General features: G+C 39.3%; 1 protein-coding gene across 1 annotated transcript in view; it reads right to left on the bottom strand.

The window, feature by feature from the left end:
* Nucleotides 1-25,000, bottom strand: part of LOC127649348 (CUGBP Elav-like family member 5) — a 233,613-nt gene that overhangs the window by 30,709 nt on the left and 177,904 nt on the right. Inside the window, exon 6 of the mRNA XM_052134402.1 lies at nt 14,322-14,480. Within this exon, the coding sequence (XP_051990362.1) occupies nt 14,322-14,480 (159 nt within the window). The remainder of the gene's footprint in view (nt 1-14,321; nt 14,481-25,000) is intronic.

Raw genomic sequence — 25,000 nt, 5'->3', positions numbered from 1 at the left:
TGACTGTGTATATGTGTATGTGTGTGTGACTGTGTGTATATGTGTATGTGTGTGTGTACTGTGTGTGATGTGTATATGTGTATGTGTTTGTGTGTGACTGTGTATATGTGTATGTGTGTGTGACTGTGTGTATATGTGATATGTGTGTGTGACTGTGTGTATATGTGTATGTGTGTGTGACTGTGTGTATATGTGTATGTGTATGTGTGTGTGACTGTGTGTATATGTGTATGTGTGTGTGACTGTGTGTATATGTATGTGTGTGTGACTGTGTGTATATGTGTATGTGTGTGTGACTGTGTGTATATGTGTATGTGTATGTGTGTGTGACTGTGTGTATATGTGTATGTGTGTGACTGTGTGTGTATATGTGTGTGTGTACTGTGTGTATATGTGTATATGTGTTTGTGTGTGACTGTGTGTATATGTGTATGTGTGTGTGACTGTGTGTATATGTGAATGTGTGTGTGACTGTGTGTATATGTGTATGTGTGTGTGACTGTGTGTATATGTGTATGTGTGTGTGTTATGTGTGTGTGACTGTGTGTATATGTGTATGTGTGTGTGACTGTGTGTATATGTGAATGTGTGTGTGACTGTGTGTATATGTATATGTGTGTGTGTTTGTTTGTGACTGTGTGTATATGTGTATGTGTGTGTGACTGTGTGTATATGTGTATGTGTGTGTTTGTTTGTGACTGTGTGTATATGTGTATGTGTGTGTGACTGTGTGTATATGTGTATGTGTGTGTGACTGTGTGTATATGTGTATGTGTGTGACTGTGTGTATATGTGTATGTGTGTGACTGTGTGTATATGTGATATGTGTGTGTGACTGTGTGTATATGTGTATGTGTGTGTGACTGTGTGTATATGTGTATGTGTGTGTGTTTGTTTGTGACTGTGTGTATATGTGTATGTGTGTGTGACTGTGTGTATATGTGTATGTGTGTGTGACTGTGTGTATATGTGATGTGTGTGACTGTGTATATGTGTATGTGTGTGTGACTGTGTGTATATGTGTGTGTATATGTGTATGTGTGTATGTGTGTGTGACTGTGTGTATATGTGTATGTGTGTGTGACTGTGTGTATATGTGTGTGTGACTGTGTGTATATGTGTATGTGTGTGTGACTGTGTGTATATGTGTATGTGTGTGTGACTGTGTGTATATGTGTATGTGTGTGTGACTGTGTGTATATGTGTATGTGTGTGTGACTGTGTGTATATGTGAATGTGTGTGTGACTGTGTGTATATGTGTATGTGTGTGTGACTGTGTGTATATGTGTATGTGTGTGTGACTGTGTGTATATGTGTATGTGTGTGTGACTGTGTGTATATGTGTATGTGTGTGTGACTGTGTGTATATGTGTATGTGTGTGTGACTGTGTGTATATGTGATATGTGTGTGTGTGACTGTGTGTATATGTGTATGTGTGTGTGACTGTGTGTATATGTGTATGTGTGTGTGACTGTGTGTATATGTATGTGTGTGTGTTGTGTGTGACTGTGTGTATATGTGTATGTGTGTGTGACTGTGTGTATATGTGTATGTGTGTGTGACTGTGTGTATATGTGTGTGTGTGACTGTGTGTATATGTGTATGTGTGTGTGACTGTGTATATGTGTATGTGTGTGTGACTGTGTGTGTATATGTGATATGTGTGTGTGTGTGACTGTGTGTATATGTGTATGTGTGTGTGACTGTGTGTATATGTGTATGTGTGTGTGACTGTGTGTATATGTGTATGTGTGTGTGACTGTGTGTATATGTATATGTGTGTATGTGTATGTGTATATGTGTGTGTGACTGTGTGTATATGTGTATGTGTGTGTGACTGTGTGTATATGTGAATGTGTGTGTGACTGTGTGTATATGTGTATGTGTGTGTGACTGTGTGTATATGTGTATGTGTGTGTGACTGTGTGTATATGTGTATGTGTGTGTGACTGTGTGTATATGTGAATGTGTGTGTGACTGTGTGTATATGTGATATGTGTGTGACTGTGTGTATATGTGTATGTGTGTGTGACTGTGTGTATATGTGTATGTGTGTGTATTGTGTATGTGACTGTGTGTATATGTGTATGTGTGTGTGACTGTGTGTATATGTGTATGTGTGTGTGACTGTGTGTATATGTGTATGTGTGTGTGACTGTGTGTATATGTGTATGTGTGTGTGACTGTGTGTATATGTGTATGTGTGTGTGTGTGACTGTGTGTATATGTGTATGTGTGTGTGACTGTGTGTATATGTGTATGTGTGTGTGACTGTGTGTATATGTGTGTGTGACTGTGTGTATATGTGTATGTGTGTGTGACTGTGTGTATATGTGATGTGTGTGTGACTGTGTGTATATGTGTATGTGTGTGTGACTGTGTGTATATGTGTGTGTGACTGTGTGTATATGTGTATGTGTGTGTGACTGTGTGTATGTGTGTATGTGTGTATGTGTGTGTGACTGTGTGTATATGTGTATGTGTGTGTGACTGTGTGTATATGTGAATGTGTGTGTGACTGTGTGTATATGTGTATGTGTGTGACTGTGTGTATATGTGATGTGTGTGACTGTGTGTATGTGTGTGACTGTGTGTATATGTGAATGTGTGTGTGACTGTGTGTATATGTGTATGTGTGTGTGACTGTGTGTATATGTGTATGTGTGTGTGACTGTGTGTATATGTGTATGTGTGTGTGACTGTGTGTATATGTGTATGTGTGTGTGACTGTGTGTATATGTGTATGTGTGTGTGACTGTGTGTATATGTGAATGTGTGTGTGACTGTGTGTATGTGTGTGTGACTGTGTGTATATGTGAATGTGTGTGTGACTGTGTGTATATGTGAATGTGTGTGTGACTGTGTGTATATGTGTATGTGTGTGTGACTGTGTGTATATGTGTATGTGTGTGTGACTGTGTGTATATGTGTATGTGTGTGTGACTGTGTGTATATGTGTATGTGTGTGTGACTGTGTGTATATGTGAATGTGTGTGTGACTGTGTGTATATGTGTATGTGTGTGTGACTGTGTGTATATGTGTGTGACTGTGTGTATATGTGAATGTGTGTGTGACTGTGTGTATATGTGTATGTGTGTGTGACTGTGTGTATATGTGAATGTGTGTGTGACTGTGTGTATATGTGTATGTGTGTGTGACTGTGTGTATATGTGAATGTGTGTGTGACTGTGTGTATATGTGTATGTGTGTATATGTGATGTGTGTGACTGTGTATATGTGAATGTGTGTGTGACTGTGTGTATATGTGAATGTGTGTGTGACTGTGTGTATATGTGAATGTGTGTGTGACTGTGTGTATATGTGAATGTGTGTGTGACTGTGTGTATATGTGAATGTGTGTGTGACTGTGTGTATATGTGATATGTGTGTGTGACTGTGTGTATATGTGTATGTGTGTGACTGTGTGTATATGTGAATGTGTGTGTGACTGTGTGTATATGTGAATGTGTGTGTGACTGTGTGTATATGTGTATATGTGTGTATGTGTGACTGTGTGTATATGTGAATGTGTGTGTGACTGTGTATATGTGTATGTGTGTGTGACTGTGTGTATATGTGAATGTGTGTGTGACTGTGTGTATATGTGTATGTGTGTGTGACTGTGTGTATATGTATATGTGTGTGTGTTTGTTTGTGACTGTGTGTATATGTGTATGTGTGTGTGACTGTGTGTACATGTGTATGTGTGTGTGACTGTGTGTATATGTGAATGCGTGTGTGACTGTGTGTATATGTGTATGTGTGTGTGACTGTGTGTATATGTATATGTGTGTGTGTTTGTTTGTGACTGTGTGTATATGTGTATGTGTGTGTGACTGTGTGTATATGTGAATGTGTGTGTGACTGTGTGTATATGTATATGTGTGTGTGTTTGTTTGTGACTGTGTGTATATGTGTATGTGTGTGTGACTGTGTGTATATGTGAATGTGTGTTTGACTGTGTGTATATGTATATGTGTGTGTGTTTGTTTGTGACTGTGTGTATATGTGTATGTGTGTGTGACTGTGTGTATGTGTGTGTGTGAGAGAGAGTATGGGAAAGATGCTAATTGTAAGTAAAGTGTTTATAAGTAATAATCTAACTCATAGATGTACAAAAAAATCAACATTATATCATGTGTAAATCCACAATTGATGCCCGGATCAAAATTGACCCACGAATGTAAAAGAATATTTTTATAAATTGTAATATATTATATTCAGTCACATCTGACACACAGAGACGATTGTAAATAACCTCTTTTAATAATCTCATTTACACTGAGAGAGACGTGTGTGTGTGTGTGTGTGTGTGTGTGTGTGTGTGTGTGGTATCAATCTGTATTTTTATTGAATGCTAATGCATATTGAACTCCCCAGGTATTGTAAAGCAATCAGCACTGCATCATGGGCCAATTACTGGTGTAGTGCCGCTCTGAGACGCACCAATCAATGCAAAGCCCTCTTAAGACAGAAAGCAGGACAGCATGCATGTATTTATGTGTTGGGGAATGCTTGTGTACAAATTAAGACTATAGAAAAAATATTGTAGTTAAAGACATAGCTATATAATTATTTTTAGCTAACTAGACTAGAGCTGGTCATTATCCTTATACCCTGAGATCCCGCTATACTGTTGACTGTATATCATGGTATATAACCTCCAAATCCATGTATGTAATGAATAATCAGTAACCGGTAACAAGGTTGTATTTGCTAACATTAGTTTACATGAATAATTAAAAATACTTTTAAAGCACTTATTAACCTTGGGTAGGGATTACAGACAAGAAGCACAACATTATGATAACAAGCATATCTTAACCTTGATATAAATTTACAGCCCACCCCAACAGTAGCCGACTAGATATGAATCTCACAAATCCCACTAAACTATTGGAAATAAGGCCAACATCCTCCAAATTGTTTGCTGTTAATTATCTTTGTAGAGTTTTTGTCACTTCATGTGTTTAGTTTTCAAACGCTCCACCAGGGGTCACTGTTAACCACGGACAGATTCATCCAATCACAACACACCCACTCACAGAGTTTTAAAAATACATCTACCTATTTTTACAGCTTTACAGAGCTCTATTTGTAATCTGAACATCCTCTTCATGCACAAGCTCCTTGATAGTCATTTGAAAACCCATGAATTTGAACGTGACACAGCAAAACGCAGAACGTCATACGTAAGTAGGTTTGTGGCCTGTTCTTTGTTTACACTAAAGAGGTTTCTTCTGAAATGCCCTTTACTGCAGCAGGATTGGTTGTGTTTTAGTTCTTGAGAATTGACTGTAAAGTCTCAGCCTCCTCTCCCACCAGAGAGTGCTGGAGCAGGGCATTATGGGAAATGGGGTACAGGGCTCTGTTTGGTGCTTTGCAGTCTCTCCCTTTCATTTAAACCTCAATTTGAGTCAAGGCTAGTTTAGCCTTAGATTATCTCACTTTACAACACTATCTTAAAGATTTTTTTTACGTTTTGTGGCTTATAGTCTGTTACTTTTAGAGTTGTAGTCATCTACACTGGGGTGTACTCCAAAATACGATGACGCTTTAGCAGAAAAACTAGAATTTTCTGTCTTTTTTCCAGGTTAACAGACCAGAAATACAGTATTAATGACTCATCTTGCACTCACAGGTGTTGTCCAATCAAATGCTCTCTAGACACACAAAGTCCCGCCTCCTAATACTACCTGCCTCCGATTAGCATAAGCAAGTAGCAAATAAAGGTTCATAGCTGTGATGAAAATGAAAGTTGTGTTCTATTTGTTTGGTTTGGTTTAATTCTATTCTTTATTATTATATTCTATACAGTTCAGGTCTATGTTTTTTCATTCTGTTTTATTCTATGACTATTTTATATGGATTAGTTCTATTCTGTTGGGTCTTTCTAGTTCTATTCTATTCAGTTCTATTCTATTTTTCTATTTGGTTTTATTCTTTTCTATTCCACCTTCTATTTTGGTCTGTTTGGTTCTATTCTATTCAATCTGGTTCTATTCTATTTAATTCAGATTTATTGAATTTTGCCATGTTTGGTTCTATTCTACTCTATTCTATATGGTTGAGTTCTATTCTATTTTGGTATGTTTTCTTCTGTTCTATACTATTCAGTTCAGTTCTATTCTATTTTGATCTATTCTATTCCACATGTTATTATTCTGTTTGGTTCAGTTTTATTCTATTTTGGACTATTCTATTCATTTCTAGTTTAGTCTATTAGCCTTATTTACTAACCCTGAAAAAATTATATTGTATATAAATCTATTCTTATTGGTTCTATTCTATATGATTCCATTGTATTTGATTCAGTTCTATTCAATTTTGGTCTTCCTGTTTCTATTCAATTATACACTCACCTAAAGGATTATTAGGAACACCTGTTCAATTTCTCATTAATGCAATTATCTAATCAACCAATCACATGGCAGTTGCTTCAATGCATTTAGGGGTGTGGTCCTGGTCAAGACAATCTCCTGAACTCCAAACTGAATGTCAGAATGGGAAAGAAAGGTGATTTAAGCCATTTTGAGCGTGGCATGGTTGTTGGTGCCAGACGGGCCGGTCTGAGTATTTCACAATCTGCTCAGTTACTGGGATTTTCACGCACATCCATTTCTAGGGTTTACAAAGAATGGTGTGAAAAGGGAAAAACATCCAGTATGCGGCAGTCCTGTGGGCGAAAATGCCTTGTTGATGCTAGAGGTCAGAGGAGAATGGGCCGACTGATTCAAGCTGATAGAAGAGCAACTTTGCCTGAAATAACCACTCGTTACAACCGAGGTATGCAGCAAAGCATTTGTGAAGCCACAACACGCACAACCTTGAGGCGGATGGGCTACAACAGCAGAAGACCCCACCGGGCACCACTCATCTCCACTACAAATAGGAATAAGAGGCTACAATTTGCAAGAGCTCACCAAAATTGGACAGTTGAAGACTGGAAAAATGTTGCCTGATCTGATGAGTCTCGATTTCTGTTGAGACATTCAGATGGTAGAGTCAGAATTTGGCATAAACAGAATGAGAACATGGATCCATCATGCCTTGTTACCACTGTGCAGGCTGGTGGTGGTGGTGTAATGGTGTGGGGATGTTTTCTTGGCACACTTTAGGCCCCTTAGTGCCAATTGGGCATCGTTTAAATGCCACGGCCTACCTGAGCATTGTTTCTGACCATGTCCATCCCTTTATGTCCACCATGTACCCATCCTCTGATGGCTACTTCCAGCAGGATAATGCACCATGTCACAAAGCTCGAATCATTTCAAATTGGTTTCTTGAACATGACAATGAGTTCACTGTACTAAAATGGCCCCCACAGTCACCAGATCTCAACCCAATAGAGCATCTTTGGGATGTGGTGGAGCAGGAGCTTACGTGCCCTGGATGTGCATCCCACAAATCTCCATCAACTGCAAGATGCTATCCTATCAATATGGGCCAACATTTCTAAAGAATGCTTTCAGCACCTTGTTGAATCAATGCCACGTAGAATTAAGGCAGTTCTGAAGGCGAAAGGGGGTCAAACACAGTATTAGTATGGTGTTCCTAATAATCCTTTAGGTGAGTGTATATATATGATTGATTCCTATTAAATTTTGGTATGTCCTATTCTATTCTATTCTATTCTATTCTATTCTATTCTATTCTATCAGGCTCTAATCTACTGTATTTCAGTCTGTTTGGTTGTATTATATTCTGTTTGATTCAGTTTTATTAAATTTAGGTTTGTTTGGTTCTATTCTATTCTTTATGGTTGAGTTATATTCTATTTTGCTCTGTTCTACTCTATTCTATACTATTTAGTTCAGTTCTATTTATTTGAATTTAATTCCATTAAATTTGGTATGTCCTATTCTATTCTATTCTATTATATTAGCCTTTTTTGTAACCCTGAAAATAAGTCAGAGTTGGTCATTTGGTGAATTGTATATAACTCTATTCTATTTGGTTCAATTCTATATGATTATATTGTATTTGATTCAGTTCAATTCAATTTATGTCTTTCTGGTTCTATTCTATTCTATTTTATATGGTTGAGTTCTATTTTATTTTGGTTTGTCCTATTCTATTCTATTCTATTCTATTCTATTCTATTCTATTAGGATTTATTCTATTCTGGTCTGTTTGTTTTTTTTCTATTCTAATGGTAGAGTTAAAAAATGTTAATTTTATTTCCAGTTTTTTTCAATTTATACAGAGTTATATACAATTTCCAGAATTGTATATAACTCTATTCTATTTGGTTCAATTCTATATGATTCTATTATATTTGATTCAGTTATATTACTTGTGAGTCTTTCTGGTTCTATTCAATTCTATTTTATATGGTTCAGTTCTGTTCTATTTTGGTCTATTTGGTTTTATTCTATTCTAATGGTAGAGTTAAAAAATGTTTCCTGTTTTTTCTATTCTATATTATTTGTTTCAGTTCTGTCCTATTTTGGTCTATTCTATTCTATATGTTGCTATTCTATTCAGATCAGCTTTATTCTATTAGCCTTTTTTCTAAACCTGAAAAGAATTCAGAGTTGGACATAAGGTTTAATGTACATAACTCTATTCTATTTGGGTCTATTTTATATGATTCTATTATATTTGATTCAGTTATATTACATTTGAGTCTTTCTGGTTCTATTCAATTCTATTTTATATGGTTCAGTTCTGTTCTATTTGGGTCTGTTTGGTTTTATTCTATTCTAATGGTAGTGTTAAAAAATGTTTCCTGTTTTTTTCTATTCTATATTATTTGGTCAGTTCTGTTCTATTTTGGTCTATTCTATTCTATATGTTGCTATTCTATTCAGTTCAGCTTTATTCTATTAGCCTTTTTTCTAACCCTGAAAAGAAGTCAGAATTGGACATTAGGTTTAATGTACATGTTCTATTCTAATGGTAGAGTTCTATTCTATTAGGATCTATTCTATTCTGGTCTGTTTGGTTTTATTCTATTCTAATGGTAGAGTTCTATTCTATTAGGATCTATTCTATTTGGGTCTATTTGATATGATTCTATTATATTTGATTCAGTTATATTACATTTTAGTCTATTTCTATTCTATTGTACTATTACTGTTCTATTCAATTCTATTTTATATGGTTGAGTTCTATTGAATTTTGAGCTGTTCTATTAAGCTCTAATCTATTTTGGTCTAATTGTTTCTATTCTATTCAGTTCCAATTTAGAAGACTTATTTTCGAACCCTGAGTCAGAGTTGGTGATTGCTCTCTTTTTGAAAGTCTTCTGAAACCCCAGATGCACTTTTCAAATCAACTCAACACAAACCCGTGCCAAAGAACCATGATATTTCAGACAGAGTGGAAATCTTCCTGAACAATTCTCATGCTATTATGCAAATGCAGTTGGCAGATCGTATAATCCAAATGGTTCCTGTGCAGGGAGAACTCAGCTTGTGTGTTGCTGCTGTATCATAGTATGACCAAACTGAATCTCTTTTTCATTTAGTGGGTGTATGCATATATGTGTAGATGTATGTGTGTTCAGTGGTTCCCTTTAGGGCAAGTTTTCACTATTTAAGGCACTGTTTGAAGTGCTACTCATTCCGATTTAAATAATCCACATGCAGTTTAAATTAGAGCTGCTGCCAGCCGTTGTATTGTCTTAACCTGCCTAGAGAATTGTGTTTGTGTCTGTGTGTCTCTACTGCACGTGGTCTTTATAAAACAGTTTAGGCTAGAGACATACTCTAAACACGTACACAAAAAGTGTGCAAATGCTGACGTGAATACTTGGCCAACGCATTGGAAGCACGCAGTCCTGTTGAACATAATTAACAGTCTTACCTCAATACTCAAGGGGGGCGATATGGTTAACTTTGTAATGTCTGTGCCATTAAATCAGAGTTAGCAAGCTAAAAACATTTACATTTATTAATTTAGCAGATGCTTTTATCCAAAGTGACTTACAAATGAAGAACATAGAAAGTCATTTGTCCTACCAAAGTCAACAAAATCCGCAGCACTGCACTACCAAGTTCACAAAGTGGCAGGATTAGTATAGAGGCTAGCGCAGAAGAAAGAGACTATTATTTTAATAGTAGCGCCACAGTAGAGACCTCGCCACTACCATCAACCCCAAAGGAGCAGCCGCGGGGGGACTGAGGAGCCCGGCCATCTGAAAGTAGAGGAACGACCGCTGACTGCGAGGGGAGGGGCTCCCTACCAACCGTCTGCAGCGGTCAGGCTGCTGCCAGGCAGAGGAGACCCCTACCGGCTGCTAAAACTTGGCTGACATCCACGAGAGGGAAGGGGCTCACTGCTGACCGCCTGGAGCAGGAGAACCACTGCCAGGGGCAGAGTAGACCCCTACCATCCACAAAACCGCGGAGGGGCGTTCCTTCTGCCAGGGGTCGGAAGACTGCCTCTGATCCACCCAGAGAGGAGCAGGTGTCATCCACTAGAGGGTGGAGGAGTGAACGAGGACCAGGCTACGGCGTATCAGAGAACCGGCGAGTACGTTTAATTCTCTCTCTCTCCTGCTGTTGCCCCGGGTGGGGCCGGGTCGTGATCCTACACACCTGGTCCCGTATTAGGCTAATCAAGCCTTTGAGAGGGATAAAGGTCGACTGCAGAGGATCGTACGGGAGAGAGAGATAGTTTACGGACATGTCCGTCATATGTGTGTGTTTGTCTTTTGTTTAAGTTGGTAATTAAAATATTATTTACACTGTCAAGCCGGTTCACTTCCTCCTTTCCATTGATCGCTTTACACTGGTGCCGAAACCCGGGAAGGAGGAGGGATGCCCGTCGCGGAGTCCTCGACACTGCCGTCCACCCAGGGGAGCGCCGCTGCCATCCACCGGGGGAGGGAGTAGACCGACCGCCCAGACGCGGTGAACGGCCTCCGTCCGCGAGGCGAGTGGGGACTGGACTCCCCCGACCACCTGGAGCGATGGAGCCGCTGCCAGGGGCGGAGGAGAGCCCTGCCACACTGAAGTATTAGTTACTTTTTAGAAGTTACTCTCTGTGTATTCCTCACAGTTTTGACAGTTTAGGATATTGTGTTACGTGTTGCGCGTTTTTAAGGAAACGCCGTATTCACAACAATCTTGCAATTTAATGTTTGTCTCGTCATATTTTCATCAACAGTATATTTCAATTAAAACTGGTGGAATATTTGTATCTTGTCTTCATTATCGTTTACAAAAAACCCATCGTTATAAAAACTTTCAGACTAGTCAATTATGAAAATATGTAATTTTGCACCCAATCATATACCTCTGTGTTGTGTTTCAGGCATTAGTTACGTGTGTGTGTATGTTTCAGGTTGTGTGTGTGAGGTTTATACATGTGTTGTTATATTGACTGTGTGCATGGACATAGAACAGGTGGATGATGGGATACCTGGGGGTTTCCCTTCTGTTTGTTCCATGTTTAGATGTCACACATAGCACAGCGTTCACACAGAAACACACACAAATAAGATAATAAACGTCACGCAACTAACACATGTTCTTAGTGAAAGATCATATGGATTGTAGAATTAAAGCTGCAGTTTGAAACATCACACACACACACACACACACATACGCACAAACTTCTCCACAATGTAATTAAAGCTGAATGCCTGCTGGGTATATTCTATATATAGAGCGCTGTGCTCCAATTGCCACGTGATATAGATTCTCAAACTTCCCACTTGCACGAGACTCCACGAGCTGAAAAGTATTTAAAATAATGGCCAACTCCCTCTTCTGCACTCCATCAGATCACTGCGTTAATCTGTAATCTCTAATGGTGTTATCGTCTGAAGTAATACGCGTGTGAATATGCACAGAAATCCATGCACTTCGAATACATTATCATCTCATAAATGAACTGGGAATCATCTAAAGAAGAGGAATTACTCACATATGCATTTGCCTTTTCTAACTACACTGAGAATGCTGAACTAGGCCAGGGTGATATAGCAAAAAAGATTCATTCAAATTAAATAATATAATATGTATATATGGGTGAAATGTGTGTGTAATATATATATATATATACATACAAACCGATCAGCCACAACATTGAAACCACCTGACTAATATTGTGTAAATCCCCCTCGTGCCGCCAAAACAGCACCAACCCGCATCTCAGAATAGCATTCAGAGATGATATTGTATAGATATGGTATATGAGTTATGGTATATCTCACCACAGTTGTACAGAGTGGTTATCTGAGTTACCGTAGACTTTGTCAGTTTGAACCAGTCTGGCCATTCTCTGTTGACCTCTCTCATCAATAAGGTGTTTCTATCTGCAGATCTGCCGCTCACTGGATGTTTTTTGTTTTTGGCGCCATTCTGAGTAAATTGTAGAGACTGTTGTGTGTGAAAATCCCAGAAATACTCAAACCAGCCCGTCTGGCACCAACAATCATGCCACAGTCTAAATCACTCAGATCACATTTTTCTCAATTCTGATGGTTGATGTGAACTGAAACTCCTGACCTGTATCTGCATTATTTTATGCACTGCACTGCTGCCACACAATTGGCAGATTAGATAATCGCATGGATGATTGTTGGTGCCAGATGGGTTGGTTTGAGTATTTCTGGGATTTTCACACACAACAGTCTCTAGAATTTAATCCAAATAGTGCCAAAAACAAAAAACATCCAGTGAGCAGCAGTTCTATGGACGGAAACACCTTATTGATGAGAGAGGTCAACAGAGAATGGCCAGACTGGTTTGAACTGACAAAGTCTACCGTAACTCAGATAACCACTCTGTACAATTGTGGCGAGAAGAATATAATGGTTTTTTTTATTATTAATTATTTTTATCCCAATTTTGAATGCCCAGTTCCCACTACTTAGTAGGTCCTCATGGAGGCGTGGTTACTCACCTCAATCCAGGTGGTGGAGGACAAGTCTCAGTTGCCTCCGTTTCTGAGACAGTCAATCCGCGCATCTTATCGTGTGGCTAGTTGTGCATGACACCGCAGATACTCACAGCATGTGGAGGCTCATGCTACTCTCTGTGATCCACGCACAACTCACCACACGCCCCATTGAGAGCGAGAACCACTAATCGTGACCACAAGGATGTTACCCCATGTGACTCTACCCTCCCTAGCAACCGGGCCAATTTGGTTGCTTAGGAGACCTGGCTGGAGTCACTCAGACACCCTGGATTCGACCTTGCGACTCCAGGGGTTATAGTCGTCAACACTCGCTGAGCTACCCAAGCCACATTAGGCAGGTGGTTTTAATGTTGTGGCTGATCGGTATATATATATATATTATATCACCCCTTTGATAATATTTGATCTACAACTGGATATTTATATATTTGCTTGTATTTACATTTTTAAATCTATTGTGCCATTGATGCCAGTTAGATACAAAATATTGAATGCAAGAAGTAAAATAAGAGTAAAAATCTATTTGAAAATAATCACGGCATGTTTTCGGCAATGATTTTCACTTAATGAACATAATTAAGAACAACATTCAATCATTTTAATTTATGTGCACCAATAAAAACAATTCAAACAAATAGACAGAAATATTTGTAATAAATATGTAATTTTACTCAAATATTTAAATATAAAAATATGTAAATTTTATAATAAAGTAATATTTATAATAATAATTATAATTAATTTTATTCTACTTTAAAATTTTATATATTCCAAAACATTTTTATTAATTAATGGTAAACAGGTTGAACTAATTCACAGATTGTAATATTACAATTTTAAATCAGAGCATATTATAATATCATAGAAATGCTTAATTTTATATTGCTAGTAAAACCTTTGCAAATATTCTGTGAATATTCAATATACTGCACAACTCTGTGCTGATCACATTAAGTAAAACCACAAGTTATACAGAAGCCCTTAGTAATCAAAGCCAGATATTCACATGCAAATAACTCATAAAACCCTTCACCTAAAATCACTCTCAGGATAAATGTGAGTACTGCTACTTATATTCTGAAGGGTGCAAAGGGAGCAAGAGTTAAAACTGCACAGGAACTGTACGTTTTTCTTTAAGTATTCATGGGTTGGGATTTGAAATTATGTTAATGCATTATTCAACACCGCAGTGAGAGTGAACAAAAGTCTTCACACAAGGACACTGGTCATTAATCTGATGCTGCTAGACTACAGAAGCGCACCGTACAGTGTACTGTAAGTACACAAGACAACTTCAAGTCCTAAAGCATTGGACTTTTAGTCCCTGTAGATCAAGGCTCTCAAATACAAGCCTAGGAGCCACACTCTGCACATTTTATACGGCCCCCTTGATTTTGAGATCCATGCTCTAGATGCATGCAAGGCATGAAGCGTATGCTCACCGCATGTGTATAAGAACTGTAGGTACTGCTGTAGGTGCTGAAAGGCAGGGCCACGGTGGGGTTGAAGATGCCAAACTGGCCGACCATCTGTTGCATGCGCCGTATGGTTCTCTCTTTATCGGTATCAGCGAACTTCACCACCAAACTGGAAGAAGCTCCCTGTGTGACAGAAACAGATAGAGGCAGTTGTTTATTTTGATGTCACATTTAAACATTAATACTGAAAATGATTATTGGGGCTATTTACATCACTTTTGTAAATCATTTTTCTCCTGAAGTCTTTTTACAATTTCAGTCAAGGTTTTGTGTTGTTGTACTGTACTTTTAAAGGGAAAGTACGCTCAAAAATGAAAATTCTGTCATCATTTTATCACCCTCATGTTGTTTCTAACCCGTACGACTTATTTTTTTTCGTCGAACACAAAAAAAGGATGTTAGACTTAATGTTAGCCTCAGTCACCATTTACTTTATGCGCAAAAGATGCAAAAGATGCCTAACATCTCCTTTTGTGATATACATTTTATAACCTCATGCAACCCTGCATGCATATGTGTGTGAACGTTGTATTTTGGCTACTCTATACGCAATGCATCATTTAATTTAATTTAAACCTACTGATCTCAGTTCAGGAGATACTGGTACATGATAGCTGTGCAGTGTGTAAACCTCCCTCTCCTGGCCTTAAGAGATGCACTAGCGACCAAGGCTAGGGTCCATGACTTTTATAGCCTCCTTGCTTGCTCGACACCCATGCCGTTGAACACCGGTTCGAATCCCGCTCAGGGTGGATCGAGTAGGAATGGTGATACTATCAGTAAAGAGTTCAAATTTCAACAAACAAAACAACATGGTGCCGATCACAGCTGAATTTTTCTTTGGGAGAAACGGCAACAAATCTACATCTGGTAAGAAAACTAATTACGTTTTTACACTGAAACCTGTTTCAGTCAATAAGATTAGTCTTTATTTTCATTCGATATCACATTTTTGTATTTTTTATTTATTTATTTTTATTGCGAAACACCTCACTGCTAAACGCAATGCACACTAATATGTACATTAGTACAAGGTTTTCATTAGAAATCCTTTATTTAAAAAAATTAAAAATAATAATAATTGCTTTCAGGGGCTTTATATGGAGTCAGGGTGAAAATAAGGTGCATTTCAAACTGTTCTGAGACCAGTGCAGACAGACAGCACACTGGAGGTTAAGTCATGCACTAAATAGGGAGCAAGGGAGCATCCTATAGCTCTCCTATAACTGTTCTGAGATCAGTGCACACAGACAGCACACTGGAGGTTAAGTCATGCACTAAATAGGGAGCAAGGGAGCATCCTATAGCTCTCCTATAACTGTTCTGAGGCCAGTGCAGACATACAGCACACTGGAGGTTAAGTAATGCACTAAATAGGGAGCAAGGGAGCATCCTATAGCTCTCCTATAACTGTTCTGAGGCCAGTGCAGACAGACAGCACACTGGAGGTTAAGTAATGCACTAAATAGGGAGCAAGGGAGCATCCTATAGCTCTCCTATAACTGTTCTGAGACCAGTGCAGACAGACAGCACACTGGAGGTTAAGTAATGCACTAAATAGGGAGCAAGGGAGCATCCTATAGCTCTCCTATAACTGTTCTGAGACCAGTGCAGACAGACAGCACACTGGAGGTTAAGTAATGCACTAAATAGGGAGCAAGGGAGCATCCTATAGCTCTCCTATAACTGTTCTGAGATCAGTGCAGACAGACAGCACACTGGAGGTTAAGTCATGCACTAAATAGGGAGCAAGCGAGCATCCTATAGCTCTCCTATAACTGTTCTGAGGCCAGTGCAGACAGACAGCACACTGGAGGTTAAGTAATGCACTAAATAGGGAGCAAGGGAGCATCCTATAGCTCTCCTATAACTGTTCTGAGATCAGTGCAGACAGACAGCACACTGGAGGTTAAGTCATGCACTAAATAGGGAGCAAGGGAGCATCCTATAGCTCTCCTATAACTGTTCTGAGGCCAGTGCAGACAGACAGCACACTGGAGGTTAAGTAATGCACTAAATAGGGAGCAAGGGAGCATCCTATAGCTCTCCTATAACTGTTCTGAGATCAGTGCAGACAGACAGCACACTGGAGGTTAAGTCATGCACTAAATAGGGAGCAAGGGAGAATCCTATAGCTCTCTATAACTGTTCTGAGACCAGTGCAGACAGACAGCACACTGGAGGTTAAGAAATGCACTAAATAGGGAGCAAGGTAGAATCCTATAGCTCCCTATGCAGCTAAGTGCTTCAATCCAACTTCCTACCAAAAGTTCAGTTTCAGGCTGTAGATGATGTTTGGCAGGCATAGGACAATGATAATCAGTACATAGATTCACAATTTATAATGTATAATTCTATTGTAACATGGTTGGCAGTGATTGGATGATGCTGGACATAAGCAATTTCTGATTGGTAAAATGCTTCAGCACTAGCTATCACTTGTTTGTTTGACAATGGAAAGAGAGAACACTGAGATTTTGTTGCCAAAGCAGAAAAAAACCCCCACTGTAACATAAAAGTCAATTCAAGTCAAATTGTTTTTATTTGTATAGTTTTTTTATTTGTGCTTTTTCCAACACACAGGGACAGATTCACTAAACAGTTGTGGCACTTTTGCGTGTGATATTTCAGTGCAAATACCTGCGTCTTATTCTCTAACCACTCGCAATCACGTTAAGCGGGCGCAATCAGCTCTGAAATTGCTTCAATATTTAAATGAAGTCATTGTCATTCCTTTCCATGCAAACACGCCTCCTTTCTATGTAAATTAGGCTCATTAGACATTGCACATTAAAAAAATCTGTGCAATTTGTCCTGCGCAATTTACATCGCGCTATTACCGCCGAAATAAAGTAGGCATTAAAATACATTTTATTTAAAAGAGATGTTTTTGAACATTTTCAACCGATCATTTCAGCAGTAATTAATCAAATAATCATCAAATGATGTGGAAAAGAGTAATAATCTGGCATACATCCAGATGCGCACGTTCTGCATGTTTAAGAGATAATCCAGGGTCTGGATCAACGTGATGCTGTTCAGTCCCGGTGGGTCAAATACGGTGGTCTGCAGTATCCTCGGCTATACCGCACTCCAAATCGGACCGCAAGATCAGAATTTAGTGTGCAAATTGCGTTCAGCAGCGATTTTGTGGCCACCTTTGCGCCATTGCCAGACCTGCATAATTCCTTTAGTGGGCACTAAACAAGTGCAGTTAGAACGTGCAAAGATAAACGACACTTTTAGCGGATGCTATTTATTCTTCTTGAATCTGCGCCACATTGCTCCAAAGCAGCTTTACAAAAAACAAAAAACAAAAAAACAGCAGCAATGTCTGTAACATCTCAAAAACATGAATAACCAACACTCCTAGAAACATAATAAACAATTTGAACTGACTTCCTATAGCTTGGTATTATGTAAAATGTCACAACTTAGGCCCACTGTCCACATACAGTGTATTCTGACCACTATTGTTTCGCACATTTTGTTATGATGCAGCCAAGGAAACCAAGCACTGGTCATCACCTGCTCAACACCATCCCAACAGTGAAGCATGGCTATGGTAGCATCATGCTGTGGGGGTGTTTTTGAGCGGCAGGGATTGGGGGACTGGTCAGGGTTGAAGGAAAGCTGAACGCAGCAAAATACAGAGATCTCCTTAATGAAAACCTGCTCCAGAGCGCTAAGGACCTCAGATTGGGCCGAAGGTTCAACTTCCAACAGGAGAATAACCCAAAGCACACAGTCAAGACGATGCAAGAGTGGCTCAGGGACAACTCTGTGAATGTTCTTGTGTGGCCCAGCCAGAGTCCACACTTGAACCCAATCGAACATCTCTGGAGAGACCTGAAAATGGCTGGCCATCAACGGTACCCATCCAACCTGACAGAGCTGGAGAGGACCTGCAGAGAAGAATGGCATAAAATCCCCAAATCCACGTATGCAAAGCTTGTCGAATCATACCCAAAAAGACTTGAGGCTGTAATCGCTGCCAAAGATGCCCCAACTAAGTACTGAGTTAAGAGTCTGAATACTTACGTCGATGTGACATTTCAGTTTTTTATGTTTAATAAATCTGCAAAGTTATAAAAAGTCAAAGTTTTTTGCTTTGTGAATGGAGATGAGTTGGATGTGAAAATAAATAAATAATTTAAAGCATTTTTGCCTAAGGCTGCAACACAGCAAAATGTGAAAACAATGAAGGGGTCTGAATATTTTCTGAATGCACTGTATGTGAATTAAAATATGGGTCAAAATGATAAAAACTAATGATAAAACTACATTTGTAAAATTAATATTTTCTTAGTGTACCAACTTAGAAGGTCCCCCGTATCACTGACAGCATTAATTGAGAGAGAGATAGAGAGAGATAGAGAGAGAGAGAGAGAGAGAGAGAGAGTCATATGTAAGGACAATGGACATAATAAATGAAATATGCCCTAATAAATAGGAATCAAATCGAATCGAGAGCTTGTCAATCAGAAATCGGAAAATCTGTATTTTCCCAGCCCTACATAAAATAACAGTTTGTCAATGGGGTTATAAAAATGAACATAAAGTCTCTTTTATTATTATAATTAAGTCTCAATTAAATCAAAATGTAGTTTTCAAGTTTTCTTGTTTTAAGGATCTCTACATATTTTTACTGAAGAACAGGACAAAACTGATAAAACAAAATGCTGTGTTTAGCAAAAGCTATGTATATAACCAAGTCTTCATCTCTGTCACATGCTATTTCTCTTCCTACCCGCTCTCCATCTCTCTCTTTTTCAATTTTGTGAACTTGCTCTCTTGGTGCTAATAAAAAGTGCAGTGTAATGTCACACACACACACACACACACACACACACACACACACACACACACACACACACACACACACACACACACACACACACAGACACACACACAGACAGACACACACACAGACACACACACAAACACACACACACACACACACACTCATTAGAAGGCTCTCGATGATTTACTGCACACTTGACCTTTCGTGTGCTGGGCCTCCCTAACCCGATAAACCAGCCCAGGATCGATCGGCCCTAAAGGTCACAATATTCCTTTCATCTCAGAGAGAGAGAGAGAGAGAGAGAGAGATAGAGAGAGAGAGAGAGAGACCAAAGACCTGGAGACCTACAAAGTAACTTTTAGGCAGTTTTTCAGCCATCTCAGGGGTAGCCTAAAGCAGCTAATTTGTAAAGGTGGGGGGAAACCTTTCCTTTCCAAATCACAATATTTTACCTCCCAATACCGTATTGATATTCTAAGGCCAAAGTCTTTTTAGTTACATTTTTCACATTCATATTTTTTGGCAAAAGAAAATAAGACACTGAAAACCACAGCAAGTGTGTGAGAAGACTAAATACACTGCAAACTTAAAATGAAATATAAAATCTATAACTTGTCTACGTCTATAACTATGTGTGTTAACTATGTATTTTAAGATGTCTTAAAATGCTACATATATAGGCAACTAAGTAGATTTTGGAACAGACTCTCTTTCTCTCTGCCTTCCAATCTCTCGTTTTCTCACTCATACATTCTGTCATATGTAAATTACTACAATTAATGGTATGAGAGAGCAAATGCAGAGTGTGTGTATGTATCTGTGTGTGTGTATGAGAGAGAGAGAGAGAGAGAGAGAGAGAGAGAGAGATACTTTGAATGTTACATTTGAAGATAAGTACACTCAAGGTTTGGTTGACCTCTAAACACACATTTACAGTCGTCATCACAAGCATTGCTCTACTTCTCGTTAGAGTCCTTTTTTCACTATTTGATCATGTGTACACCACTCTCCCTCCCTCCCTCTGCCTCTCTCGCATCCTGCTCTGAGGGGATAGAGAAGTACACCTCTTTATCTGTCCTTTCAATGTGTGACAGAGGAATTATTCATCTGAGAGAGAGAGAGAGAAAGAGCGAGAGACACTATAGAAACATTTCTCTGCTTGTTTTAAGCAGCCCGTCCAGCCTGGCACAGCAACAGTGGCTCAACCAATGCTATGAGTTTGGGGGGTTGTGTATTTGTTTGTTGTCTGTTGTGAGTTTTTTGGAATCTGTTCGAAAACATCTGTAATTTTTGCAATTCTGTGTGGTGCAGAAATTACAAACTTCAGCTTTAAGCATAAACCTCACTCAATTTTGCTTTTGGCGACAGTGACAAAGTTTGCTGCTTTTAAGACTTTTATTGGCAAAAACATTCAATATATGCAAAGAGTCAATATTTACAATGTTGACCCTTGTTCTTCATAACCTCTGTAATTCGCTCTGGCATGCTGGATATCAATTTGTTGATCTCAATTTGTAGGCTTCTACTTGTCCACTCGCCTGACCACAGGTTCTCTATGGGATTAAGATTTAGGGAGTTGCCTGGCCACGGATCTAAAATTTCAATGTAATGATCTCCAAGCCACTTCATTATCACTCTTGCCTTGTGACATGGTGCTCCATCATGCTGGAAAACGCATGGATCATCACCAAATTGCTCCTGGATCATTGGGAGAAGTTGCTCTTGGAGGACGTTTTGATACCATTCTTTATTCGTGGCAGTGTTTTGGGCAGAATTGTGAGAGAGCCCACTCCCTGTGATGAAAAGCAACCCCACACATGGAGGTTCTCAGGATGCTTCACTGTTGGCATGACACAGGACTCATGGTAGCTTTCATCTTTTCTTCTCTGGACTATCGATTTTCCAGATGTCCCAAACAGTCGGAAGGGGGCTTCATCAGAGAAAATAACTTTGCACCAGTCTTCAGCTGTCCAATCCTTGTACTTCCTGCAGAATTTCAGTCTGCGTGCAGATGCACTCACACCAACCTGCTGCCAATATTAAGCAAGCTCTGCACTGGTGGTGACACGATTCCGTAGCTGACTCCTCAGGAGGAGACTGTCCTGGCGCTTGCTGGACACTCTGGGACGTCCTGAAGCCTTCTTCACTGCAGTTGAACCTCTCTCCTTGAAGTTCTCGATGATCCGGTAAATTACTCTTTCAGGTGCAATATTCTTTGCAGCAATTTCCTTGCATGTGAGGCCATTTTGAGGCAAAGCGATGGCTGCACGTCGTTCTTTAGATATAAACATTGCTAACAAGAACACAATGATTGGAAGCACTTCTTCCCTCCTTTTATAACAATCAGTCTGCTCTTATAATCCAATCAGAATGATAGAGTGATTTCACCAAGTACTCGTTCACACATTCCCAGGTGGTGCTGATATGATTAGTGAAATTATGTTAGCTGGTAATTTTGTGCCAGGGCCAAAAAACAGTGAAATTTTCTTTCAATGAAGCTTTTTGCAATTATTTAAAATACATCTGATCACTCTGCACAATAATCTAGAAACAATGTGAATCAACACCACAACAACTGAAGCAGAAAACTTTGTGAAACACAAAATTTGTCACTGCTAATACTTTTGGCCACGGCTGTAGTCTGTACATGCCTTGCGCTACAATGTGAATTAGCACTCTGCCCGCTGTAATCTGCTACAAACAGAGCGTGCAGTGCTAATGATGGTGTTTTCCATGCTTGAGACAATGAGCTCTAAAATGTATGAGCAGCCAGCATCAGCACAACACCGGCTCCTCACATTCACTTTAAAGTGTGCAGCACATGCAAACTATATACCGTTTTTATCTCATTTAATCGCAGTATTTGTGGTTAAATAATCTCACTAGGACATAACGTGATTTTATTTAGTTTTATTTTGCTGAATGTTTATGGAATGATATTCGCACGACAGATGGTGTCAGTTTTTGGTATTGGAACATGTTTACGAACATGGGTACAAGTACATGAGTGTGGTATCGGACCTGATTCCAGTAACAGTGTTGTATCGGGACATCCCGTATCAAGTATATATATATATATATCCTCAAATAAAAATATTGATTCTAACGTTTTTTTTAATGATAATGTTTTTTACTTACCATGAAAATGAATGTATATCATAAACTTCAAAGTGGAAAACAATACTGAAAACTGTAAAAACAAATCATTTTTCTTGTTAATAAATGATCCCATTGTGAAAATTAACCATAGCTTTACTATAGTAATTTTGTAGTAACCATGACTATAACTTACCTTAGTTTTTTAGAAACCATTCTTTTAATAAAATGATCAATGGTTTTACTAGAGTAATGCTGTAGTATCCATTATATCCATATCCGTACAGTAAATCAGGCTTTATGTGCTGCCTTGAGTCTATAGCAATGAGAGAGGCAACGCTCGGAGAGCACGTATACACCAAGGTTAAAGGTGCAATATGTAATATATTGAATCAAATTATCATAATATGTTATCAGAGATTTATGAAACATGCTAAGTTGAAATACTGGCTTCTCCAAAAAAAAAAAAAAAACAGTCAGTATATTCTACTTTAAAATGTCCGTTCGGGGCTGGAGTTTCTGTTTGTGTTTTGGCCTGTGTGATCCCGCCCACTGCCCATTTCCCATAGTATTTTGACACCCCGGGTTGCCAGATTTGAAAGAAGTTAGCAGGGAAACACAGCTCGCTGCAGCTATGGATGCCAGCAATACATCTAGCTAACATTGACAGAGTTATAAAATATCCACATGAGCTGGTTTATTATTAGCAAACAATAAAAACTGTATACATTAGCTGATCATCTTACAGTGTAAGGCTCGTCGATTGCCATAGTCAGTATGCTCATTCCTGTTGCGTGTCCTCAACCTGGCAACCCATGTGAGCTTCGAGTCTTGGGAGGAGGGGGCAGGGGAGACAACGCTCCCACAATATTTTGAATTTGGACTGCAGTACCCATTTTAAACGCTTGATGTGAATGTTACATATTGCTCCATTAATATCGTAAACTAAAACTAAATGTAAAAAAACATTTTTTAAATCTTTAAACCCGCCATTACCGTAACATGAAGATATCACTAGATGGTGATAATAGATGGCCTGACCTCATCCTGTCTTATCCTGTTTTTATCCTGTGATTTGTTTTACATTTAATATGGAACCGGTAAAGACTTTGGTTTGCAGTTCAGCAGCGCTCAACATTAACGCTGGTCCGGGACATGTTTTTTGAATGTCAGTAACGTAAAAATAACGTGTGTTCTGAGAACGCTCGTAATGTGGATGCATGCCTGTGTAATCGGCCCTGCTCGCCCCGCTCCGAACAAGACTCAAACTGGCATCTCCTTTGTTGGAGGCGGGTGCGCATACAGTCGCTAGTGCATCTCTTGAGGTCAGAAGAGTGAGGTTTATACACATTGTACAACTATCTATCAGCTGGCTCCCTTTACACTCACCCCCTTAAACCTCACTCCCATCCGGGTCACGGCACCATAATATGCATCTCAGGTGTGGGAGGTGGGTGCGCTAACAAGGAGGCTAAAGGCTACAGCCTCTAGCGTCAGTTGCTAGCGCACCTCTTGAGGTCAGAAGAGTGAGGTTTACACACTGCACAGCTATCTACCAGCTGGCTCCCTTTACACTCACCCCCTTAAACCTCACTCCTATCCGGGTCAAGGCACCATTGTAAGTGTCTCCGGCTTGGGAGGAGGGTGCGCTAACAAGGAGGCTAAAGGCTACAGCCCCTAATGTCAGTCACTAGTGCACCTCTTGAGTTCAGGAGAGTGAGGTTTACACACTACACAGCTATCTATCAGCTGGCTCCCTTTACACTCACCCCCTTAAACCTCACTCCCATCCGGGTCACGGCACCATTGTAAGTGTCTCCAGCTTGGGAGGAGGGTGCGCTAACAAGGAGGCTAAAGGCTACAGCCCCTAACGTCAGTCACTAGTGCACCTCTTGAGTTCAGGAGAGTGAGGTTAAACACTGCACAGCTATCTATCAGCTGGCTCCCTTTACACTCACCCCCTTAAACCTCACTCCCATCCGGGTCACGGCACCATTGTAAGTGTCTCCGGTGTGGGAGGCTGGTGCGCTAACAAGGAGGTTAAAGGCTAGGAGTGAGGTCAGGAGAGTGAGGTTTACACACTGCACAGCTATCTACCAGCTAGCTCCCGTTACACCTGAACGATCAAATACATTTCAAAATTCAGCCAAATTTCCCGTCTTGGTGAGCTATTCATGTAAGCTCAGAAAGTGATGTATAAAGGGAATGTAAACAGTGGGGGACAAGCAGATTTGAATCAAAGCATCAGACTCAGTAACCTAATAGACCTGCCGAAGTCTAGTGCGTTGTTAATATTTATAAAATAAAACATAATTAGAAAACGAAAAAAAAAAATCTTTGCTTGGCTTTTTTTGACAACCGTACATGACATTATATTACTACCATACAGTACAATACTCCTCCCCTTCCCAGCACTGTTTACATTTCTGTCCCGGAGAAGCGTAACTGTACTATTAGCAGGGACGTTTCTAAGCATATGGGGCCCTAAGCGAAATCCTACTTGGAGGCTCCCCACAATAATATTATTTATAAATTGGACATTGTGTTGTCCAGCCTCAGTATACAACCCACATTACACAAATAACTGTTTTCTCAATTCTCCAATATCCCTTGATATAAATACTAAAACTAACAAAACTAAAACGAATCTAAATTGGAGTGAAAAATTAAAAATTAAATAAAAATAAAAAGGAAATAAAAAATTCAAAACTATTATAACCTTGTTATATACACATATGCTTAA

This window comes from Xyrauchen texanus, chromosome 9, assembly GCF_025860055.1.
Source record: "Xyrauchen texanus isolate HMW12.3.18 chromosome 9, RBS_HiC_50CHRs, whole genome shotgun sequence".
Taxonomy (NCBI): Eukaryota; Metazoa; Chordata; class Actinopteri; order Cypriniformes; family Catostomidae; genus Xyrauchen; species Xyrauchen texanus.
Note: the sequence above shows the minus strand (reverse complement) of the source record. Positions and strands in the feature narration are given on the sequence as shown.